The sequence below is a fragment of the Barbatula barbatula genome (assembly GCF_947034865.1).
Source record: "Barbatula barbatula genome assembly, chromosome: 19".
Taxonomy (NCBI): Eukaryota; Metazoa; Chordata; class Actinopteri; order Cypriniformes; family Nemacheilidae; genus Barbatula; species Barbatula barbatula.
Window position 1 is genome coordinate 10,914,063 of NC_136782.1, and position 17,131 is coordinate 10,931,193.

Consider the following 17,131-nt stretch of genomic DNA (forward strand, 5'->3'; position numbering starts at 1 on the left):
TATTGTTGTTGGTTCAGCAGGAAAGTTTGATTGTTGCTGATTGTCCGCCATTCTCCCTACATTGACACAGAGGACGTGAGCGAGCTGTGGCGCTGATGAAGTCATGTGTTTGCGTGAACAGGGTGCGCAGTGGTATGCAAAATTTGTTGACTGAAAATGTACACATGACCAGTCACAGCGTTCGGCCAGAATGTTTTTTTGGGTGAATGTTTTTTGGTCCTACGAATTTCACGGATTATATACAATTATAAAATTATTATTTGACCACTATACTTCTTGATTGCTATCAGGATGTAAAAGATTTCCAACCAACATGACAAAAATCTGTTCTGGACAGGATTACCCACCCTTCCTTTAAGAATGACAGTGTGTTCATAATGTAAAACATTTCTCATGTAATGTTTATTACACTATTAGCACCAGATTTAGTCATGTTTTGAGATTGTTATTACATTATTTATAGGCAATTGTATAATGCTTACATTTTGTGCGGTTATTGCTTTATGAGTTATAACAGCACTTATCCTGTGCATATGGTTATGTATAACGTATCAAGTCAAATCAAGTCATGCTTTATTTATAAAGCACTTTAAAAACAAAAACAGTGGTCCAAGTGCTGTACATTCATAAAAATAGTTCATAACGTATGGTTACTTAGTTTCTTTAATTATTTAATAACGGTTTAATACTGCTTTTAGAATCTCTTAGTTGCTTTTTCCTTTTGCATGATGTAGGCTACAAACATAAAAAGGCAACATAAAACTGTTCTCTAAAAGTGTTCATGTAAACTGTAAAATAAAGCTGAGGCAGGTGTGAGTTTAACACTTTCAATGGATGACAGTCGACAGGTTAAGCAGTCATCCTCAATTGGCGTACCATGGGTTGGCTTCGTTCCCTCTGGACCGTTTATATATACATTTAGAGAGATACAGACTACTATTAAGAGGGCATTTCCCTACTGTGACTGACACAGACTAAGATGTTGTCATAGGAACTAATGTACTAATGTACAGTAATACAAATATAACGCTTCATTATCTAAGGTCTTTACTCTTCACTTCTAGTGATACACATAGTTATATTGTATTGCCTTTCTGTCAATAGAGCCTCCAAAAAATACACACAGCACCTTGAATACATATACTTTGAAATGAATGTACCCTTCCCATAGTCTGTGACTTTCATTTATGTATGTTGCTTGTAAGTTTTTTTTTAAACTTTAACAGAACTATCATGCATTACATGTGTGTCGTCATTTCTCTTTTATCATTAACATAATTCCAATATGTTTTCAATGCTCTCTTGCATCGTGTTTGGATAACTCTATCTTGTTTTAGTTGACCTAGCACTCATTGAGGAGATGTGTGTTTAATTAGTAAGGCGCGTCACCACAACAATTGTGTTCCTGTGGCTAAGAGGTTAACATTCAAATGTCGCCAAGAGTTGTGTCAGAAGCCTGAGGAATCAGAGCAGAGTCTGCTGAACAATCATGTTGGAGCATTTGCACATCTAACATTATGTATTCCTGACTTTGGAAAGCTATGCCTTCTCTACTGTATGTTTCATTTGTCAGGAATTGGTCTGATTTAAATATTTTTTAAAGATTAAATACATTTTGTTCCTAGTTTGCATGTTGGATGTTAAAACTGCTTACATCCATGTGGTGAGGAAGGCGGGACGAGAGCCGTGAGGCGGGGCCGGTGGCGTGAGTGATAGTTGGAATCAGCTGTGCGCGCACCGGTCCCGCATATCTCACGGAGGAGATCGGGAGCTTAAGAGGTCGAGCGGCAGGACTATTGACGAGAGAGGACCGGGCCCGGACATGTGTTAAGTTTGTGTTTATGTTTTATGGGCGGCAGTCTACCGTGAGGTGGCTGCCGGTCTTTTACTTCTGTGTTTATTGTTTAATTAAAGTTTGTTAAATGTTCGCCGGTTCCCGCCTCCTTCCTTCCCTTCTAAGGAACTGTGTTACAATCCAGTTTTGCAGGAACTAATAAAGACATACACCTACCACTTGTAGTTGATGCACCACAATTAAGAACAATTTAGGTGCAGTGTTTCCGAAACAATAGCACTTCTAAGCACCAGCTCAAATTATAAAATCACATCTTCTTAAAATCCACACCTAATAAACTACATAAGCTGTTATGCTTAATTATAAAGATACACCACACCTGGTGTGATTGAAAGAAGCCGTCAGCCTATGAAGGGTACATAAATAATTAGATGCTAAGAAAGAGATGCTCAAAAAATCTCACATGTAATATAATTTTATTTTGCTTTTGGTGGGTTATAATGTCTCGACTCTGTCCTTCGTGTCTCGAGTTTTCGAGCTCCTTGGTTAGAGTCAGGACATTACCCATGTTTCGGGTTACCCGTGGTCTGGATTTCAAAGTTTGTGGACTTTTCGTTTTCCTAAGGACTTTGTTTTCATTTTGTCCTCCTCGTGGGTTTGTTTATTTTGCAAGTTTTGTTCATGTTTTCCCCTCGTGGGTTTGTTTATTTAGCAAAGGTTTGTTCATGTTTTCCCCTCTTGGGTTTGTTTGTTTATTAAAGGTTTGTTTTTAAAAACCTACGTCGGCCAGCATCTGTGTTCTTTCCTACCATTTCTGACAGAGAAGAGTAGAAAACGTTAAAGATGCGATTAGTTTTTCTCCTGAATCACTCACTACGTAACATGGGAGGAAGGAATCTATTTCCTCCAACTCATACCAGTTGCTCAACTTTCTTTGTTTTGGTGGGGTAGGACAGAGAGTAGGCAGAGGTGTATAAAAGTTGCACCAAATCTGTGTGCGACTGCAAAACCAACAGCTCAAGATGCGGGCGCTGGTAACTCTGCTGACAGTACTGCTGCTTCAATATGATTCAAGTGGAGCGACTGACCCGTAAGTACACTTCTCATTATCCTTTTTAACTTACCAGAATACTACACTGGCTCATACATACATTCAAAACAGTTACTGTATACTACAAAAGCAGTGTTTTCTTTGTGTTCTGTCATCTAGCACATACCTGGTGACAGTCACTTCCCAGGCAGTGAGCGGCACCACAGAGAGTCTGTGTGCACATATTCATGAGCCCAATACAACCCTTTCTTTAGTGGTAACTTTGAGCTCCGATAATGGAAATGTGACCATTCTTACAGAGAACTCAATTAGAAAAGATTTCTACAGGTGCGTGCCTTTCCAGGTCAGTATACTTCACGTTACAGTACATTGGTATATTGTGGTCATTCCCTTTTTTTTGTCATATAGGCTTTTGAGTTTTTGAAACACAAGAATTAATGATAAATAAAATGATTCAAACCAATCAATTTATTATATATTGGTATTTTTGGAAGCCTGGTTGGACGATTTAGCAAAGTGGCTCTCTAGGAGCAAGAGTTTGTAACACACTATGGCTTTAAAGCTGGTCTTGTTCCTTGCTTTGGATCTTTTAGGTCCCTGTAGTGCTTATAGACACTGTGGCAACCGTCTCTGTTAAAATTGTAGGAGCTTCAAAACCGTTACACAAAACAACTCAGATTCTCATAAAGCCTCCTATGAAGCTCATTTTCATCCAAACAGACAAGCCAATCTACAAGCCAGGAGAATCCGGTAATATTTCAAAAGAGTAAAATTGCCAGTGCTTCTGCATATTTATCAATAAATGTGATTTTAACATATTGCCAAGTTTACTCTCACTGTATTGCTTATGTGCTACTGTGCTGTTTACAATTGTGTACCACAGTAAATTTTCGCATCGTCTCTTTGGATTCCAATTTCTTGACTCACAATCAGAAGGTAAAATTTATATCTTTTAATCGTTTTGTCAATAGCACTGTCAGTAATTATCTGTAATGGCCAACAGTAAGAAATAATTTTTTGATAAATGAAGCAACGATTAAAGTAATTAAAGTAAAGTGCAGTTAGAATTTAAATAGCTTGTATGCCAGAGCTTCAAGCACTGTCACTATAATACCATTTTTCTTTTTCTTTTCAGTTTCAAACAATAGAACTCCAGGTACAGTATTAAATCCTTTAAGCAAATGTTTTTGTTCCCTTTCTGTCAGTCTCTCTGTGTTTTGTCGAGACCACCATATAGGGTTTGAACTTGAGCACCTACAGTATGATCTCTGATCATAATGTCAAAAGGCCAATGAAATGTGACTCTGAGACACATCCCCGGCAGGAGTTACTACATTCAGGTTGATGCACATGAGGCTTCAGAGTTCCCTGGAAAACGTGGCACACCGGCACAAGGCGTACTACCATCACACCATAATGCTTTCACACCCTAACCCCCTGGTCAGAACTGACCTTTTTACGCACTAGAGTTCCACTCTGACAGATGGAGTGTTAGCCGTGCCACCACCTGCAGTGGCACATCGACTGCCTGGAGTTTTTGGCTGTCTAGCTTGCTCTGAAGAGCTCTCTTGGCAAGTTGCGCTCTGTGGAAAATGAGGATTCCATGCAGTTCAGCTCATTTGGGATTGGTTCGGACAGGAACATGAGGACCTGCTTGCCTCCCCGGCATTACCCATAGCCTGCTTTGGTACTCACTGACAGAGGGCTGTCCAAGCAGCTGTCCAAGCAGAAGTAAGCCTTTCCCCCAGTTAGCCTCCATTCACAGGTCCTCAAGTGCTGTTAATAAAGCCCTACTGGCCAAACCAGACTTGGTTCTCAGAGCTTATGCTTCTGACGACAACTCCTCCTCGCCGATTTATGATGAAGAACCTTTCTCATGGGAAGGGCACGGCGTGGCTCCCTGTTTCACACTCAGGTTTCACACCTAGGACTGGTTTCACACCCAGGACTGGTTTCACACCCAGGACAGTCAGCGTCGCTCTGCTCGAGGTTGTGACATGGTTCAGCGTTCCTCAGCACAAAAGCTGAATAAATGGGCAGGCCATCTTCCCTTGGTTGCGTGTATGTACACGACGGAGACTGGAATGCAGATTCAGTTTGCCAAGTTCATCTGCCTTTTGAAAATAAGATCAGAAATTATTCTTCTGGTCTTCATTTCTGATTCTGGTACAAAACATTCCCTCCATATGGGAACAGAGGCTACATTCGTAACAGTCATTTTTACATTAGTTAAAATAAATAATTTCAAGTTGTTTGCTAAATCATTACACTGGGTTTCTTCATTATGTGCCGCTTCTAGGATCCTAACTCAAATCGCATTGGTCAGTGGTTGAATCGGACCACCAGGGGTGGCATTTTAAGTCTGTTGCACCACATGACACCGCAGGCCACTGAGGGCAACTACATCATTACTGCTTGGGATGAGAAGAACCAACCTACAACACACTACTTTGAAATCAAAGGATATGGTAAGAACTAGAAATCATCTTTGAAAATTTTGTCATTTCAATCCATCAATCCATAATTTTTCCTGATTTCAAACCAATCTCATTTTTTTGTAGTTCTGCCTACATTTGAAGTCAACGCAAATCTTCCACCTGTTGTTACTCCTATGAACAAAGAATTCATACTGAAGATTTGTGCTCAGTAAGCATTTTTGTAGAGAACTTGCAGATATATAATATGTAAACTACAATATTATCGGCCTCATAAATCAATCTTTTTTTCTCTGTAGATACACCTATGGGAAGGGTGTGCAGGGGTCTGTGACTGCGGAAGTGTGTGGAATAAACTATAATTATTACTGGTATCACCAATCTACACCTAAAACTTGCAGAAACTACATCATAAAGGTTTGCTACAGCCCAATATCTGTTTCATACAGTCAGAGTTAGAAGACACAATGAATATATATGATATATATCATATGATTTGATATATGATATGAAATATGATTTTTGTTTCATTTAGACCGACCAGAATGGCTGTGCCTCTCAAGCAATAAATGTCACTGAATATAGCATGCGTCCAGGAGGACAATTTCAAATCAATTACAAAGTAGAAGAGGATGGAACCGGTAAGAGTATCAAAAATACTGCTCTTATCCATTTTAATTATCCTAAAATGAGTAATGAAACATGTTCTTTTGGATTTCCAGTGAAGACTGTGGAGGGCTCAGCTGGAGTTTCTTATAGTAGTGATGTTATCACAGTTTCCTTTGTTGATTCAGCAGATATATACAAGCCTGGGATGGCCTTTGAGGGAAAGGTTATATGATCATGTTTATTTGCTGCCAGTTTAATAATGATGTAGTCAAGATTCAGGTCAAGACCTAATTCTGAGATCAAGACATTTATGAGACCTCTCAAAAGCAAAATCTCAAGATCAAGACTATTATTCTAATAATTTGTACCAAAACTGTCACTTTCATTTCAATATTTTTCTCCACATGCTTTTTTGACAGGTTCTTGTCACTGATGTATACAACAAACCGCTGAATGGTCAAACGGTGTATCTCATTGTTAACTACGATTTCAAAAGTGTGACTATGACACTTACAACAGACAACAACGGCACAGCTTACTTCTCTTTAGACACGACAGTTTGGTCAAGTCAACCTGTTTATTTACAGGTTGGTGCTGTTTTTTCAACCATTATTTTGAAACTTTCATGTGCAGTATAAGGATGTGTGTCATTCATTTTTTAATATATTCATTTATTTCATACATTAGGCTCGCCACGTAGATGATAAATGCCAGAATGGTTTCTGGACACCATCAAGATATTATAATGGTGGCAGTCTCTCGTTAAGGCCGTTCTACTCCAAAAGCAAAAGTTTTCTGAAGTTAATTTCGACTCCAAACCCGTTGAGCTGTGCGGGCGACGCAATTGTAGAGGCCAGTTACATCATTCAAGGCAGTGCACTGAAACAAGATAGTAAAACACTGAATATCTTCTACATGGTATGTTTAACTCTAAATGTTTGTTTGACAAAAAATCTATACCTTCAGTCTAATGTCAGTTGCATTTTGGAAGTGTCAAACAATGTTTGATCGAATCTCATAAACTTTCACACAATATTTTTCCTCCTTTTGGGTTCTAGGTCTTTTCTAAAGGCAGTATGGTTCAAAGTACACGTGTCTCTATCAAAGTGCAGGTCACAACAGGTAGGAAAGCAAAATTTCAGAAAACACGATAATAATATATTTTCTAAGAGTATAATTTGCTTTCATTGACCTGTTTCTTCCCTGATTACAGAAAACAAAGGCAAATTGTCATTCACATTAAAAAAGACCACAGGCTTGTCTCCATTCGCCCAGGTGGTGGTGTACACAGTTCTTCCCAACGGAGAAACTGTAGCAGACAGTTGGAACTTCCCCATTGAACAATGCCTGCCAAACAAGGTCAACAATTACAATAAACGCATTTAAAAGGCCCATCTTCATAATCCTTCACGTATTATAATCATGTATCTGTGCTCCAGGTATCCTTAAATTTCTCATCTTCCGTGGCTCTGCCTAAAGACACAGCGACTCTAAACCTGAATGCCCAGCCTGGTTCCCTTTGCTCCGTCAGGTCCATTGATCAGAGCGTACTGCTTTTAAAACCAGAGGCTCAACTCAACGCTGCCTTTGTAAGACATATTTAGTAGATGAATATTTAAACTCTTTGATTGTTCTATTTGCCTTTCAGTGTCAATTCGTTCTGTAAATCTGTAGGTATTTGGAATGTTACCAGTCCAAATGTTGGAGGATTACCCATATCAAGTCTGGGAATATAATGAAGATCCCTGTATACCTAGAGAAATGGATCCAATTGACCCCCCAATGCTGGCGAGGGAAAGACGTTCACGCTTCGCTTACCCGTATTACAGTAGAAACGATGCATACAGTGCCTTTAAAGTAAGATCTCATATTCTCATGTTTGGTTGTATCCACTATCCATTTAATGAGACATGATGCTTGCTTTTTTCTATAGGCAATTGGAGTCAAAATTGTTACCAACTCTGATGTGAAAGAACCTGTTTACTGTTATAACTATAAGGTTATGAATACAGCCATGGGTAAGTAACTTCATCTTTGTTTTCGACATTTTTACCTCTACTACTTTTTACCTTCTATCTATCTACTATCTGCTCAAACTGTTGCAGGAGGTGTTGCAAGAGAAAATATGGCTTTTGGTCCACAAGGGGGAAACACTGTTCAAAACACAATCCGCAAGTTCTTTCCGGAAACTTGGATATGGGATCTTGTGCCTGTGGGGTGTGTATAGCTCCCGCTAATGTTACTATACCTCCAGTCCTTTCTATAATACAAATAATTACTCCTTATGCAGTTATACTTAGATTAATGTTTTTATTCTTTAGGAGCAATGGATCCGTGACTCTTACAAAGACTGTTCCTGACACCATCACTAAATGGGCCACAGATGCTTTCTGTACATCTTCTGTTGGTTTTGGAGTTGCACCCAGCACTGCTCTCACTGCCTTCCAGCCGTTCTTCGTCAGCCTCACGCTCCCCTACTCTGTAATCCGTGGAGAAGACCTCACACTCAAAGCTACTGTATTTAACTACCTCTCCAAATGTATTATGGTGAGTCACCCTGATAATTCTGAAAATATGCACAGGATTAACATTACACTGTAGAAAATAAAATCTTGTTTAACAAATAACATTTTCTACCCGAAATAAGGTTTTCCCCGTAAAATGAAATTTGACCCATTTTTCTTCTATGTTTGCAGTCTTAAAAAATACATACAAATATGTAAAAAACAAACAGTAAAATTCCGTTTTTTTAAACATTTTACATGCAAAAAAATAACAGATCCCTGTGTGTTATAATGTACAGGTGAAGGTCACACTGGAAAAGTCAGATCAGTTCTCCGCTCTGCCTTGTAATGGCTGTAATTACACTCAATGTATTTGTGCAGAAGAGACCAAAACCTTTGAGTGGACGGTTACAGCATCAGTTCTGGGTAAGTCCAATACATTGATATGGGCACAACCAACAGATAATGTCATTTTATGTTTGTTATTGGTAAGATTGCCAGTACAAATTTTAGTAACACTAAACTTAAACCACATATGTATAATGAATTATAAAAGTATAGTTTTAATGTATATATTATGCCTTGTAATGCACCTTACAATGCATTTTAATCTCTCGATAATTGTAACTGCAGTTAATACATTAAAACCAATTAATTGTTACACATTCATTTGGTAACATTTCATGTATTAAAACACACCTTATGAACAATTATAATGCTTCATACCCTTTAATAACCTTTTTAGAATGCATTATACATAAAGGATTAAAGTAAAGTGAAATATTTAAGTAGAAAAAATATTTTCTATAAATGTCCCTACCAGGCATTTATGATGGGCAAACTGGACATTTCATGTAATGTTCAAACTGTATCACTATGATTGAATCTTATTTTAAAGGCGTAGTTCACTTCAAAATTTCCCCTTATTGACTTTGGGGGCAAATTTTGAAGTGAAATACTCCCTTATCATTTACAGTTAAAAAAATATTCAGTAAATTCAATATAGGTAAGGACAGTGTGTACTTGTGATTGAATGGTGTGTATACTACAGGAGAGGTGAACGTTACGGTGAGAGCTGAGACCGTGAGGACTCGGGACCGTTGTGGGAATAAGGTGGTGACGGTACCGGAAGGACGCCGTATTGACACTGTGGTGCAGTCGTTTCTGGTCGAGGTGAGCCTTTTTAAAACCATAGAAGTTATAACCTTCTTTAGAATTCAGCATCCTGGTTTATTTAATACAGCTGTTCTTTGTTGGTTGTTTTTTAAAGTTTTAAAGAAACTTAACAAGGAAATCTTGCAGGCTTAGACCGTTAAGAAAGAAGTCTTTATACAATTGTCATTTTAGTAATCAATAATATGAATTTATTTTACAGGAAAAAGTAACATGTTTTGTGTTCGTCAATAATAACTGAAGTTTTTATTTGTCAGGCGGAGGGAGTTAAACAGATAAAAACTCAGAACGAACTCATCTGTTTAACAGGTTAGTAAAATGATTCTGTTACTTTAAATTAAGAATGTTCCAGGGTCAATACAATTTACAATCAGTTAACACATTTCAATCCATGATCCCTAAGCTTGTTTACTTAGAATCAAACTCCTACCTCCAAATGGATAATTTAATTAAAGTACAAATATTAATCAACATAATAACAATAAATGAACAAGAATACAAGCTGTATAGTTTAAACCCTCTGTAATTGTCTTGGTTTTAGTCAACAGTGACAGTGACACTTAAAGTCACAGTGAAATAAAAATGAAAATAAGCTTATCAATGTGGGTAATTTCCTTTTTAAAATTCATGTACCCTCATAATCTTCAGTTCAAATCTGAAAATGCACTTCCGCCCTGAAATGACTATCCATCTCATATGACGTTGTAACACTGTTCAATAGAAGGAAGGAGGTGGGAACCAGCGAACATACAACAACTTTTAATAAAAATTAAAAACAAAGTTAAATAAAATACAACAAACTCCAGGCCTGGTCCTCTCTCACCCTTCCCTGTTGTCGCTCCTCTCTTATGCTTCTGGAGCTCCTCCGTGAGAGATGTGAGACCTTGCGCCTTTCCCTCACGGGTCTCGCAGAATACGGAAGTAAAAACGATCGCAACTTCCGGTTCACGGGGACTTTATGCTGTTTTGAACATTTAAATATTCCTTTATGCTCAGTCCGAAAGTCCACCGATTCTTATCACTGCATTGAATACAAAGCAAGAGAGACGTATCATTGATTTTATTATATTTCCATTAGGCAACCGAGTGAACACAACTGTCTCTCTTAAACTTCCTGAAGTTGTTGTGAAGGATTCTGAAAAAAGCTTTGTCACAGTTCTGGGTAAGTTTAAAAAGTGAAAATGTCTAAACATGCATAATGTATAAAAGTATTAGTAAATATCCACACTCTATTAACTTATTGCTATTAACTGTGTGGACCTCAGGATGAGCCGAAATGATCTGCTCCTGTTTGCTCCACAGGTGATCTGATCAGTCATGCGTTAAGAAACATCGCTGATCTGTTACGGATGCCTTACGGCTGTGGAGAGCAGAACATGCTGAACTTTGCACCCAACATTTACATCCTTCAGTACTTGGAGAGCAGTGGACAGCTAACCCCAGAGATTTTCGCACGAGCTAAAACCTACCTGCAGACTGGTGAGAAAAACTATAATACTGTATAAGCCACTTACAGTCACCACAACATTTCGGCAGATGGATTCTTTTTAGTGACGTTGAGTCAATAATGACTTTTCCAGCCTTTGCCTTCTCAGCATAGTTACGCATAAAAAAACTATTACAGTAAATTCAAACATCCAATTTAGCAAAACTGCACTTCCTGGAAGACTAAAGAAGGCTTGTTTCCTCATCATATTTTATATTATTGATACAAATCTGTTATTTTAATTAAAAATTCTAAATCATTTTAGATTCTTAAAATTACCATGGCTTATACTTTTTTATTGGGGTTTGTTTAACCCCATTAACCTTCAGCACTGTGTGTAACTTGTAAAATGCGTTTTAAAAAAGGCTTAGTAGGGGCTCTTTAATTAAGTATGTTATGCTCATTTTCTTTTCACAGGCTACCAAACACAGCTGAAATACAAACATTATGATGGGTCTTACAGCGCCTTTGGGAACAGTGATTCTTCTGGGCACACCTGGTCCGTTTAAAAATAGACTATGAAACATTTATTAATATTTTCTGTGTGATTAGGTTGCAAAGTACAAATATTATCGTTTTTGAAATAGTTTTTTTATTACTCCGATTCTCAGGTTAACTGCATATGTGATGAAGATTTTCGGAGGGGCAAAGAAGTATGTGTTTGTAGATGACACTAGCATCGATCAGGCTAAGATTTGGTTAGGTCAGCAACAGCAGGGGAATGGCTGCTATAAAACAGTGGGCGTCCTCTACCACAATGACATGAAGGTAAGAATAGAAACAGGAAAAACCTGAAGCATAATTAAAATTTTATAGAATGGTTGTTTACGGCTCAGATGAACTACACTTTCTTATCTGCAGGGTTGTTGGTCTGTTTGTTGGAGGGCCTATTGTGGGATAATCATTATGGAACACAAAAATATGTGTCTGTTTTTATGTAAAGAATAGCTATATTATATTAAGGACATTTTTAAGAAAAACACATGTCTTATATTCCATTGTGCTATACAAACAGCAACATTGAGTGATGTACAATATTAAAGTCTCTCTGCCTTGTTTCTTCTTTCACAGGGTGGTGTTAGTGATGATGTCACTCTCACCGCATACATTGTAGCAGCTCTGCTGGAACTGGGCGTGAATACCACTGTGAGTGTTAAGACTCTATAAGTCTCTATAAATCCAAGTAGAAGTAATTGCATAATTGCCACCGATGTTGACAAGCTTCTCATATTGTTTGCGTTGATAGCGGAGTGCAGAGCCGGTGCAAATATCGATACAACCCTTCTCTGTGTCTCTTTTTATTGAGAGTGAACAAAAATGTCATGTCAGTAAACATGTTTGTCAGCAGAATATTATGCAATATAGTCCAATTTAGAGAAAATGAAAATAAACTACACATCCATTACAAGACAATAAACTCTGTTGCATCAAGCAAAACAGATAACACAATAGCAGTTTCTATACTTTAATACCTTAAATTTGAGTGAATCCAGATGATTTAAACAGTTTAGCCATAGTTTAAGCTTTGGGTTCTGCGTAACATACACTTCAGAAAACATAACTTTTTAGCTTTTGAATATGTACGTGTTGACAGGTTTCAACATTGGGCTTGGCAATAAACATTGTTTGTGTGTGGCGTCACATAAGCCTGATTTTATAAAGGCAATGCAACTAACAAAGAGATTTTTCTTTAAGGATCCCATGGTGAAGCAAGGCCTTGTTTGTCTCAAGGAAGCTTCCAGCAACCTTAACAACACATACTTCACTGCCCTGGCCTCCTACACATTCACTCTTGCTGGAGACCAAGACATGAGACAGAAACTCATCTCCAACTTGGACAGTCGAGTCAAGAGAGAAGGTGCCATTCAGCTCTGAATAAAACATTTTTAAATTGTTTCAAAAATTCTGATTAGGAAAACAAACCAAAAGACCTCAGTCTCATGGGCTCTTATCACTGTCTTTTCAGGGGTTGGGCGATATTGGACCCAGGCAAATAATGGGCAAATGATAGGCTCTTTAGAGGTAGAGATGAGTTCATACGTGTTGTTGGCGCTTCTTTCTGGACCAACACTGCCATCATTTAAACTGGAATATTCTGCTACCATTGTACGCTGGCTGGCCAAGAGGCAAAATGCCTTTGGAGGTTTCTCCTCTTCTCAGGTACAGTAATGTTATTTCAAGGCACTTCATTCATTTATTCAATCATTCATAGTTTAACTACAATGGTTCTCCATCCAAGAGTGTAAACTCGTGCCAACTTTAAAGCATAAAGTGTAGTTTCAATATACAAAATAGTTTCAATATATGCTATTTTGACTTCCTCCCTCTCTATGAACAGGACACTGTGGTGGCCCTCCAGGCACTCGCTAAATACAGTGCTGCCACCTACAGTCCAACAGGAACCGTTGTTGTCAATGTGACTTCTCCCTCAAACCTGAAATACAACTTCACTGTCAACCAGGGAAACCGACTGCTTTACCAAAAGAGACAGCTGCAGCCAGCTGCAGGAAACTTCACACTCGCTGCACGAGGCCAGGGCTGTGTGTTTGTTCAGGTTAGTAAGATGCCTTCACGTGTTGCTCTTTTGATGAGCTTTACATGAACTTGGAGATATAGTTCACCCCTTTATTGAAATGACAATTCAAATCTCACAAACATCCATGTGGCTCCATTGGGTTAATAAGTGTTCTGAAGCGAAAGAAATGCATATCGCCAAATATAGCAGGAAGGCAATAACTTCAGATGTCCTGTTCCTGCTTGTCCTGCATGTGACTGACTAATATGTTATCAAATTATCTTGTGATGAAATATTAAATTTTTAGGTGAACAATTCTTTACCAGCTACTGAAGTGAAGTTAAATGTGGCCTTGCGCATTACAGTATTCTTTTTTCCTCAGTTTGCCTTGCACTACAATGTCCTGCCGTCAAACTCCTTGGCCTTCAGCATCATTACAAATGCAACATCAACTTGTAAAAGGATACAGTACTATACTGTCACATTAGCTTTCACTGTCAGGTGAGCAGCTTTACATCATTCATGGAGTAGCCCTCGTGAGTTTAGAATGAGTATTCTTTTGTACAGTGTATATATATATATATATATATACACAATTGAACGTTTTTAGGGACATATTCAGAGCCTTAACCAAGACAATCACTATGCTATTTACATGGATATGGCCATAGCTTATATTTTCCAGGATAAATAAGTATACAATTGGACCCCCAAAAGTTACTTAAAAGCATTTAACATTTCATGAGCCAATAAGACTTTCGTTTGCTGTTTATCAGGCAACATACACAACACTGAACAATGACATGTTGTTGGTATTGTGTTATAGATACAATGGTCCACGAGAAGAGTCAAACATGGTCATCATTAATGTGAAGCTGCTGTCTGGATTTGTCCTGGATTCCTTGTCTTTACAAACTGTGAGTGACACTTTCAGGCCTTCAGTCTTATTTCCATCTCAAGCTCTGCCCCCAAGCTTTCAATATGTTCTCATTGGTCTCTCTGTGTCCATAGCTTCAGCAGGATTCCAGAATCAAACTTGTGGAGCAGAATGAAGGAAATGTCATCTTGTATTTAGATGGGGTAGGTCTAAAGTGTAAAGTGAGGAATTATAAGCATTTTTAGATGGATTTTTGTCATGTGAATATAATTGATATGACATCAGGTGTCATTTTTACTTTAAGATGAAAAAGGAGGAGGAGAAATCCTTCACCTTGATGCTTTGGCAGAATGTAGTAGTGAAGAACCTGAAACCAGCTGTTTTGACGGTCTACGATTACTACAAGACCAGTATGTGTTTGTTATTACATCACACATGTTATTCATATTTTTAATATCGATTACACTTTTATCATACTACGAACTGCATAAAATAATGCTTGAACGGTTGTAAATTTAACCTGATAATATTTGGAGCTGGGGTTTAACACATTTATGATGTTTTAAACTAACTGTTCTTGACAGATTAATAAAATTTTACTCAATAGTTTGAAATGGGTTTTACGCCTCATGAAAAAGTAAAATACTAACTTTGACTGTACTTATGGAATCAGCATCAACTGAAATGACATCAGCGTCAAAATTATGCAAATTAAATTTTTGACTGTAAAGAAATCCTGTTTTTGTAAATATGCCTTCTACAATTGTCCCGGAGTGTGGACAGAACCCAAACGCAGGCAGCAGAGTTAAATAACAAAAACTTTATTTAAACAAAAGACCCTCGATGGGGAGAACATGATCTAAAACAAGACAAGTGTAAACTAAAACTTCCCACATGGGGAACAAAACAAACAAAGTCCTTTGAATAATAAATCAACAAAATCCACAAACTTAGAACAGGAACAAACACGATAATCCATAGACAGGAATAATCCAACAAGGTGACGTGAGGAGGTACGATAATGACAAAATGACAATGAACCGACAAGGGACAGAGGGAAACTGGGCTTGATAAAGGGAAACACTAACAAGGACAGATGACACAGGGAGAGTGGCCACAGGTGACATGGATAAAACACTAAGGGAAAGCTAACAGGAGGATTGCACGAGGCAGGTGATGGGACTGAAACACTAAGGGAAAGATGGATCAGGGCTGGAGACAAGACTAACACTAATGGGCTGCTAACAGGGAAACAAGGGGGCGGGGCTAAAGGACGTGACACCGGAGAGAGAGCATGGCTTCTCAAACCAAAACAATGCTCTTTCTCCACACAAAACACATGGGGCTGACATGATCCTGCCACAAGACTCGAAAACCAAGACAAGGAGAGGCAGGATCATGACAACAATCTGTAAGGATAATGTTTTATTAAAACCGTAGAGCTTCCCATAAGCATGTAATGCACACATGCTTTTTTCCTTTTTTAGGTGAAGGTGCTGTGAAGCAGTACACCTCCCCATGTGTCAAGTAATGTGTCAGTAAGTAATTGTTGACATATTTACATAGAATTCAAGAGAACATTTTCAATGTAACATTTTTATTTCTATAATGCCATAGACAAATGTGGACTTTAGGCTCAATGCTTAGTAGCTGTAGACTGTTAATACGAATGAATCTAAATCACAAATCTTTTCACTTTTAGATGAAAGTCCCGTCGCTGGAGCATTGAGAGTTGTTATTCAGCGTTGTGACTGTTCATTTCATTAGACATGCAAGATCAAAGATGGAATTAATACTGATTAATACTAAAGCTTGATTTGTTCTTATATCTTCTGACTTTCTTTACACTAAAATCTGTACTATATGAATAATTAATGAGAGGCGCTACTGTGGAGATGATCTGTAAATGACAATCAAAAGCCAAATTTGTGACCTCAAATGATTCAGATGATTTTAATGATGATGATACTTAAGATGCTATTAAATAATTAAAGAGTTTCCGCATCTGTGTCCTTGAATTTTTTATTTATTATAACAACACATACACTGGCTGGACTTTAACTGTACAAGCCTTGAATGCAATACATGATTCATTACAGGATTACAGGAAACTAGAAAATTCAGTCCTCAAAGTTTTTAAAGTCAGAGGGTTAACTATATGTTTTATTTAAATATATATCAAAGCTCTAATGCACCATTTGTCTGTATTGTTTTCATGACGCAAATAAATAAATAATGTACCAGTGAGGAAATTGAAAAACAAAAGTAAATTTGGTATCTTTCTCTAGCTTGTTTCAGGTGACCTAGCTCTCATTAATGAGGTGTGTGTTTAAGTGAGACATTTCACAACATCAATTGTGCTTCTGTGGCTAAGAGGTTAACCCTTTGAATACCAGATTTTTATGGTGACCCTCTTGTTTTCATGAAAAAAGGAATAGCGCTAAATATTTTCCATATGCTAAATGTGAATCCCTGTTTTTAGTATTATTATTACAGTCTTGGATATGACAACAACACGATTTTTATTGAATTATAATTTTTTGAGTAGTGTCAGATTTTCTAAAAAAGAAACCACACTTCGAAATAGATAAAAATGTCCATGTTAAAAGAAAACTAATAAAATTATATTTTTTTCTTAGCTTTACTAACTTTAATGTTTTAACCAGATCCTTTGCAGATCATACCA

At 37.7% G+C, this 17,131-nt stretch overlaps 2 protein-coding genes across 2 annotated transcripts in view; both read left to right on the forward strand.

Moving 5' to 3' along the window:
- Positions 1-2,688: 2,688 nt before the first annotated feature.
- LOC306908365 (alpha-2-macroglobulin-like protein 1) overlaps positions 2,689-17,131 on the forward strand; it is a 30,997-nt gene continuing 16,554 nt past the window's right edge. The window contains exon 1 of the mRNA XM_079481166.1: positions 2,689-2,885. Coding sequence (XP_079337292.1) covers positions 2,818-2,885 — 68 coding nt within the window. The 5' untranslated portion in view covers positions 2,689-2,817. The remainder of the gene's footprint in view (positions 2,886-17,131) is intronic.
- LOC306908756 (alpha-2-macroglobulin-like protein 1) lies at positions 3,542-16,461 on the forward strand (the record flags this gene model as incomplete). The annotated part of the gene is made up of 37 exons (XM_079481946.1): positions 3,542-3,596; positions 3,730-3,782; positions 3,982-4,002; positions 4,314-4,417; positions 4,525-4,657; positions 4,775-5,053; positions 5,146-5,314; positions 5,408-5,492; positions 5,581-5,698; positions 5,817-5,922; positions 6,004-6,113; positions 6,310-6,477; positions 6,578-6,808; positions 6,949-7,012; positions 7,104-7,249; positions 7,330-7,479; positions 7,565-7,747; positions 7,824-7,908; positions 7,996-8,107; positions 8,212-8,437; positions 8,694-8,820; positions 9,446-9,567; positions 9,825-9,876; positions 10,646-10,729; positions 10,870-11,046; positions 11,471-11,552; positions 11,665-11,821; positions 12,125-12,199; positions 12,749-12,911; positions 13,020-13,213; positions 13,392-13,607; positions 13,951-14,069; positions 14,395-14,485; positions 14,580-14,648; positions 14,750-14,855; positions 15,933-15,983; positions 16,148-16,461. 36 exons carry the CDS (start codon positions 3,542-3,544, stop codon positions 15,974-15,976), a joined length of 4,476 nt encoding a protein of 1,491 aa, XP_079338072.1. The 3' UTR covers positions 15,977-15,983; positions 16,148-16,461.